The sequence below is a fragment of the Podarcis vaucheri genome (genome assembly GCF_965113315.1).
Source record: "Podarcis vaucheri genome assembly, chromosome: 6".
NCBI lineage: Eukaryota > Metazoa > Chordata > Lepidosauria > Squamata > Lacertidae > Podarcis > Podarcis vaucheri.
The window spans coordinates 41479691-41487946 of record NC_138764.1 but is presented as its reverse complement, the minus strand read 5'-3'; the positions used below and the strand labels follow the sequence as shown (position 1 = coordinate 41487946).

The following is an 8256-nucleotide window of genomic DNA, read 5'->3' as shown; positions in this document are numbered from 1 at the left end:
GGGTTTTAAGCTAAGAGGTAGCCAGTGGAATTCTTTTTACTACCAGTGTGATGTACACCTCTCAGCATTCAAACTGCTGTGTTCTGTGCCACCTGCAGCTTCTGCATGAGCTACCAAACCATTTCAGTAATCCAAGATGCAAACGCAACAGTAGCTTCAGTTATCATTGTCATCCATCTGTGATCTCCCTGGGGCACAAGCCTGGGCAGTATGTAGGGAGGTCATGGGCTGCCCAGACAATCAGACTCCTCTCTTGGCCTCACCGATCCATAGGAAAGCAGAGCAACACGTTTGGCACCAGCTTGGCGGCAGGACTTGCCAGAAGGAGATGTACAAGAGGCCATCCAACTGTTTTAGGGACCCCACTCTGGATTGTGTAGGTTTTACTCCTTGGCCTTTTCTTCTCCCGAAGATATCCCACAAGCAGCAGAGGTTTAGGATCAGGGGTTTCCTTCTGCTAGATGGGTACCTTCCCAGGTTGATGAAACCCACCTGCCCCTTGCTTCCCTCTACAGTTTGGTCTCATCCACTCAATCCACCAGAGCCTGTCTTCACATGCAGGGGAAGTCCCTAACTCACAGCTAGTTAGATACCCATTGGCTACCAACACCCAGTTTAGCTGTTCAGTCAAAGCTGTTCCCGAGGTGTGGCCTCTGTCGCATGCTGACAGCTTCTAGGAGCCACAGGTGAGAGCTGAGTGCAGGGTGGGGGCCAAAGGTGGACCAACCACCCCAGAAGGAGCTCAATGTGCCCCTCACCAGAGGTACTATTCCTTCCTAACACACCATGCACCCCAGCAAGACGTAAATCCAGCTGGAAGCAAAGGTCTTCCAGCTGAAACAGTTTCTCCTGCAGTACAAACAGCAGAACCATTTAAGGGGTACCACTCATCTGCCTAAAGCACATCATGTGACTTTCTCTGCTTCATGCCTTCAAAAAAATGTAAAGTTATACTCTGTCATATACAGTGGTACCTCGGGTTACCTATGCTTCAGGTTATATACGCTTCAGGTTACAGACTCTGCTAACCCAGAAATATTACCTCGGGTTAAGAACTTTGCTTCAGGGTAAGAACAGAAATTGTGCAGCTGTGGTGCAGTGGCAGCAGGAGGCCCCATTAGCTAAAGTGGTGCTTCAGGTTAAGAACAGTTTCAGGTTAGGACCTTCAGAATGAATTAAGTTCTTAACCCAAGGTACCACTGTATATAATATATACACAATCCTTATTGTACCTGCCTTTCCCAGGATAGTAGCAAGCATATTGGACAAGAGCCAGTGATATACCGCTGGCAGGAATTCTTGCAGTGGGGCAATTCTGCAAACTCTTGTACAAGAGCCAGTGAAAGACTCTGTGCAATACAGACAAGTTCACATCTTGCGATGTTTCGCAGGACCTTCGGACATGACCTTGTGCTTGTAGACTTTAACAATAGCTTGTGCTAACAACAACAACTGGATTTCAGTCGTCTAGTCTCTTGTAAGGATCATGTGTAAAATCTGGAACTGCCCTTCTCTTTATGGCTTCCTCCAGCACCTCTGAACCCAACCCACTGTCAGCAGTATCAGACTGGAAATGAGAGCAGATACTCCAAGCATATATTAATACACAGCAAATAACTAAAAGCTCAAACGTTGTTCTGGGCCGCTCAGCAAATTGACTACCAGTGAGGTTAGACAGCCCTGTTGTGGACCTAGCTAGAGAGAACAAGGTCAAGAGCAATGTTGAGCTAAGCCGAAAAATGCTTGTCTTGAGGTGATGCAAATGCATGGTGTAGAAAGCTTTGGATCAAAGGCTGGCAGCCTCAGGATAACAAAATACAGACTGTGCATGTTAGACTTGTCAATAAATGTGCCAAGGTGAAAAGAACCTCCCGACTCCTGTGATCTTCTCTGGAGTCTGAGATGTGGAATGGAACAGTTGCCGGGGGCAACAGTCCTGGCCTTGGCAACAGTTGCATCAGTACAAATGCACTTTAATATGTTTATTAAGCTAATACAATCAGTGAAAATAGATCGGCATTATGGTGCTAAATTCATAACTCTTCAAGTTGCCTAGCAACAAGGTGTTGGGTATACGTTCCATATCCTCTCTCTCGCTCTCCCTTTCAAATGTTTCAAAAAGCAACTAAAAGGATTCCCCCCCCTTTTAAAAAAATGTTACCCTTGGTTTATGAGCAATAAAGTACTAAAATACTGGTGCACTTGTTTTGTGAATCACATGCTGTTAAAGAAGCAAGGACCTGTTTACCTTTAGAAGCGGTATAATACTGAAAGCACATATTTATTTTGGTTGGAAACCTTGAGGTGAAAGCTTTCCTTGCAAGCTACTCTCAAGGTCAATACCTTCTAACCTTGACCATTGTCGTTTTAAATATTTAATTATGTATGCCAGCATAAAATAGTAAAGAGACAAACAAAAGATTCATGAATGAAAATGTGTGAATGAATAAAATATTGTGAAAAGAAAATGGTTGAGAATGTTGGTCTCTGAACCTGCAAGAGAATGCTGGTAGAATTCCAAACCCAACAAACAAATGGGGGGAAATGCTTGCTTTTAATTCATTGCCCCACCCGCTTCATGAGATAACCAAGTTGCTTTCCTCCTCTTATTGAAGTGGAACATGTAACATGCAGAATCTTCACTGCATATCTGCTAGCAGAACCAATTTACAAGATATTAGCCTGATTCCAAACCATGTCTATGCAGGGCCACAGAGAATATACTCTGCATGTACAGGGTATATGGATTCACAGAATGTCTCTCCTGCTAGATTTGTGGTAGGCAGAAGGTATTTTGAGATCTCCTGGAAGACCTCCAGTGGCTGAGGTACATTTGTCATTTGACATTTGTCGGAAATGTCTGAACACATTGGCAATGGGAACACCAGTGGCGTAGCGTGGGGGGTGCAGGTGGGGCCCGGCCGCACCGGGCGCAACATCTGGGGGTTAGGGTTAGGGGGCGCAAATCCACGGGTTAGGGGGCGCAAATTACTTGCCTTGCCCCGGATGCTGACAACCCACGCTACGCCACTGGGGAACACTGCTACTTCCAATAGGCTACTTGTGAGGAAAACTAGGAGAGGATTTAAAATATAAAAAATAAAAACAAAGGACTGTATTTTCATTTCTGGTACTGAAAACAAATTCTTGTATAAAAAGGTAAAGGTAAAGGGACCCCTGACCGTTAGGTCCAGTCGTGACAGAATTTGGGGTTGCGGCACTCATCTCACTTTATTGGTTGAGGGAGCCGGCGTACAGCTTCTGGGTCATGTGGCCAGCATGACTAAGCCGCTTCTGGCGAACCAGAGCAGCGCACGGAAACGCCGTTTACCTTCCCGCCAAAGTGGTACCTATATATCTACTTGCACTTTGATGTACTTGCACTTTGACGTTTGCAGGAGCAGGGAGTGAGCAACGGGAGCTCACCCCACCACGGGGACTCGAACCACCGACCTTCTGATCGGCAAGTCCTAGGCTCTGTGGTTTAACCCACAGCACCACCCGTGTCCCTAAATTCTTGTATAGAGCTGAGCAAATGTTCAGAGGCAACTTACGTCTAACTTATGTCTATTTCTCTAAGACGCAATTGTGCACCTCATTCCACTTGTTGGTGGACTTCAGAATCCAAGTAAAAAAAGCAAAAAGTAAACAACTTCCTGCCCCTATACTAGATGGCATCGAGAAACATCAAGAACTGGCAGGGTGAGAGGGAGGAGGAAGAGGATCCTGACAAGGGGTGTAGCTGGGGCTGGGACACACCGGGACAAGTAGAGGATGGGGAAGGAAGTACTCACAGGGTGACAGATGATGGTGAGGGGATGGGGGTCATTACACAGGAACCAGAGCAGCAGGACCCATCACCAGAGCCAGAGGAGCCCCTGGCTCTGAGGCGTAGGAAGCAGCAGGAGGGTGCTGTAGGAGGCTGAGGCAGGCAAGGGCCCGCAGCCCAGCTCCCTAACTGGCCAGATGGGTCTCACTAGCTCTGGGAGAAGTGTGATCCTCAGCTGGAGTAAGCTTGGAATAGGTGAAGGTTGCATGCCTCATCCAGCCCAGATGCTGCAATCAGCATGCAAAGTGCAAAAGGGAAGCAGAGCTGAGGCGCTGTGTCTGTTCAGCTGCCCATGGTGGTGGACCTTAGTTGTGATGCTCCTGGACCTCTATGGGGCTGCGCTTCAGGTTCGATTCTGGATTGTATTCTGACTGCTGGACTTCAGACTTGGCCTACCTGGACTATGTTTCCTGTCCTTTGGACCTTGGAATTTGGACTTTAGATTTTGCTTGCATGGATTGGCCCTTGGGCTTTGAACTTAGGACTTGACATGCTGACTTGCTGCCAGGTAAGCCAGGCGTTCAAGACACTTGTTCATCTTTACTGACCTCTGGCAAGGTACAGATGCAGGTGTTGGAGTACATTCCAAATCACATTCTCTGTTTGCTTGTGTTGTTCGCTAAGCCCATCAGTTTTGATCAGCGCATCTCATTTTAAAACAATGCAGGAATCTTTGAGAACAACCAGAGCTCAAAGTGGGAGAGGATGCCATTCTATTATTTTTTTCAGGTGGCCACAACTAAGTCCTAATATCCCACTTGCTTTTCCCCTCAAGTCATTTGAAACCATCCTACTTCAGGCACTTCAGGGTAGAGCATCACATGGGAGCTCAAGATCCTTTTGGCTAACGTGTTTTTAATAGAAGAGAAAGGGGGAAAGAAGAAAGGGTGGTCAAAGGGTGCTTTACATTAGTATGGTGCGCAAAGGGCAGTTCTTTGAAGGGAAGATGAAAGCTAGCAACTAGGTTATTCATTATGAAATAATCAACTGGGAATAATAGGCTTTGCCTGCTGATCAGTGGACTACCTAAATTACTCCAGGCATGTAAAGCTATAGAATCTATGGCATAGGTGTAATGATGGTGGTTACATTGAGCTGTTAATCTGGGGGCTGGGGAGGGAATCTACCTGTGCCTTAAAATTGTATGCTTTTTGCCACATTTCCATTTAAACCTATATTTTTAACTCAAAGCTCCCATTTACTACTTATCCTTTTGGGTGGATGTAGCTCTGATCCAAGTCTCTTGTGTGTGGATGTGGTGTGGCTGTAGCTCTTTTAAAAAATAAAAATGAAATGTCAAGAGCTCCAATCACACCTTTCCACATCTTGCCTAGTTTGGATCTATCACTGCTTGTGGTTCCTGCAACACACAGCCGCAACATGCAAGAATTCTGCCAGACACATGCAGACATCCTCATCAGCAGGCAAAATAAAGTGGAAAGGAAAGGGCTCTCTTGGGAAGTTTGATACCCACTGGACTGGATGACCATTCCAATGGTTTGCAGCTCAGTGATTCTGTGAAGAAAGCCATACTCTCTGAGGTTACTGTCAATATAAGGTTCTTGACATGGGGTGCTGTGGGTCTGAACCCCCAAAGCAATTTCTTGCATTTCTGAACAGGAAGCCAGTTGGTAATGCATTTCTAAATATGCATTTAATAGAGGGGTAAGCAAATATTTCTATAAAAATATTTGCAATCCCCGCCCCCCAGGGAGTGCATTTCAACAGTATGATTAGTTACCTTTTTTGTTCTACACTTGAGAGAGTGCACACTGTTTTGCTCTGTGCCATTGTTGCATGACATTCCATTTGGCACACAGTTTATTTTTAGGTACAAGACTATCAAAGTGTTCTTTTTTTTCCTTTGTGGGTCTGTCAGTGCTCTTGAACAAGGAGTAATATTACCACAAGAACTTTGCTGAAACAAAGAAGTCATCTTGAACAAATGGGGAACTATAAATCTAGACCAACTCAAACTTGCACTGGTAATTAATCTTGCTTCTTTTTAAAGGAAATATATTGTAAATGATTCATGAAGAAATCTTCTCTAATTTACTGTGAAGTTCAAGTGAAAGGTGTTTGTTGTCAGTAATCTAACTGAAAAATATTATGACTGAAACCAGACTTGCTTTTAGATTGAAATCAAGGCTACAGAAAAATAAGCAAACTTCTTCAAATATTGTTGTGTGTTGTGTACATATATATTTGTGGGTTTCCTGAAAAGAACCTATTCCTTCATTCTACTCTCTCAAGACAAAATGTCAAATATTAAGAACTACCGGTAAATGTCAACAATTAACCTTGTCTACTTTTGTGTTTTTATATTAAAATGTTTTTCTTAATGTTCTAAACAATGAGAAAAAAGAAAATCTGTCCAACCAGCTCAGGTTATTACGTAATAGCACAGAATGCCCTGGAGAAGGAAATAAAGCTGAAATTCTATTTTAAATGCATTTAAAGCCAAGATTCCTTCTAAACCTTGTTGCTGTTGTTTTTCCTTTTAGATGAATGGAAGAAAAAAGTGAGTGAATCATATGCTATAATCATTGAAAGATTAGAAGATGACCTCTTAATCAAAGAAAAGGAGTTTGCAGAATTAAAGCATGTCTTCAGGTAAATTATCTACCAGCACTGTTTATCCATCTATTTAAGAACAACAACAAAGCAAATCTGTCTAGTGCTATGTTTGGGGATACATACTTGGCATCCTGATAACTGCTGTGTGTTTGAGACTGCCATATTAGTTTCACAAATCTGTATGGCCTGATTTGCATATTATGCAAATTCTTGATGGTTTATGCACATGTTCAAGTTTGTGTGGAAAATATACGTGTGTGTGTGTGAAATTGCAGCTTCATGACAGTAAATAGAGCACAAGGGTTCAGTATGCAGTTTGGACTAGGGAGGGGCTTGCAGAAGCCATTTAGCTAGGTTGACCTTTTGCTATGCCCCGAGGGGTGGTTTTCTTTGGGTGTGTGGGGAGAATCCATGTCAGTCACTGACAGTAAGTGACTAGATGAGACAGGGAGTGGTGATAATTAATTTCTGTATCAGCATTTTTATGCACTATTCAACAACTCTGGAGCTTAAGGTCTGTGGTTTAAAAGAGTGGGGAGGGGGAAGGGTACTTGCAGAGAGACCAGGTGTCATGGTGCATCTGCAGGAGCACAACCAGATGCCTTCATCTGCCCCAGCTTCAAAAAAAAAAAGCCTCTCCCTTATTGGTGTCTGTAGCCACAGCAGGTGCTGCAACCTTCTAACAGCTTGACTTCACCCCTCAAAGGTGCACTCCTTTATTGTCTCCCGGATGCCAACAAGCACTTAGAGCCTTCGATGGAAAGGGTGCAGAACATTACAACCAGTGCCGGGGGGAGGCAGGGTGAATCTAAGTTTGGCCTCATTGAGGGGCAGTATTTCAATAAGAGTAGGAAAATGAGAGCACCCCTAAACATTTTTTTAAGGAATAAAGCACTGATTACAACCCTGGAGTTTCTCTTGCTGCTCCATTCCTAGTTTCAGGAGCTTTGGTCCAGAGCAGAAGCCAGCTATGTTCCCCGGTCTCTCAGTACAGCTTCTCCCAAAAAAGAAGACAAAGCTAAACAGTTTGGAGCAGTCACATTTCATAAAATCAGAACTGTAGAGTTGCAAGGGGCCCCAAAATCACCTAGTCCAACCCCCTGCTATGCAGGAATCTCAGCTAAAGCATTCATGAGAAATGGCCATTCAACATCTGCTTAAAATCCTCCAAGGAAGGAGAGCCCACCACCTCTCATGGGAGTCCATTCCACTGTCTAACAGCTCTTACTGTCAGAAAGTTCCTCCTGATGTTTCGTCGAAATCTTTCTTGTAACCTGTAGCCATTGGTTCGAGTCCTACCCTCCAGAGCAGGAGAAAACAAGCTTGCTCCATCTTCCACGTGACAGCCCTTGAGATATTTGAAGATGGCTATCATATCTCCTCTCAGTCTCCTCTTTTCCACGCTAAACATTCCCAGCTCCTTCAACCGTTCCTCATAAGGCTTGGCTTTCAGACCCTTTATCATTTTTTGCTCTCTTCTGCACACGTTCCAGCTTGTCAATAGCATTCCTAAATTGTGGTACCCGAAATTGAACATAGTGTTCCAGCTGTGGTTCCAGCAGAATAGAGTGGTATCATTACTTCCCTTGATATGGATGCTATACTTCTGTTTGCTCTCTTTCCCACTGCATCCATGCTCAACCTAAAAGGTGGCAACCATACTTTCGGACCATTTAAAAGTATTCCAGCATGTACATAAAAGTTTTCTCCTCTGCCAAGATTAAAAATGAGATGTGCTGTAGCCCAGAAACTGATAGGTAAGTAATAAGAGCAGACAGAAGTAGTAGTAGTAGTATTTTTAAGCTGAGAATTTTAAGACATTCCAGGATAAAAATATCACAAAATATGCA

General features: G+C 44.0%; 1 protein-coding gene across 1 annotated transcript in view; it reads left to right on the top strand.

Moving 5' to 3' along the window:
- Nucleotides 1–5259: 5259 nt before the first annotated feature.
- LOC309534827 (serine/threonine-protein kinase TNNI3K) overlaps nucleotides 5260–8256 on the top strand; it is a 159426-nt gene continuing 156429 nt past the window's right edge. Inside the window, exons 1-3 of the mRNA XM_082227248.1 lie at nucleotides 5260–5370; nucleotides 5709–5814; nucleotides 6334–6442. Coding sequence (XP_082083374.1) covers nucleotides 5775–5814; nucleotides 6334–6442 — 149 coding nt within the window. The 5' untranslated portion in view covers nucleotides 5260–5370; nucleotides 5709–5774. The remainder of the gene's footprint in view (nucleotides 5371–5708; nucleotides 5815–6333; nucleotides 6443–8256) is intronic.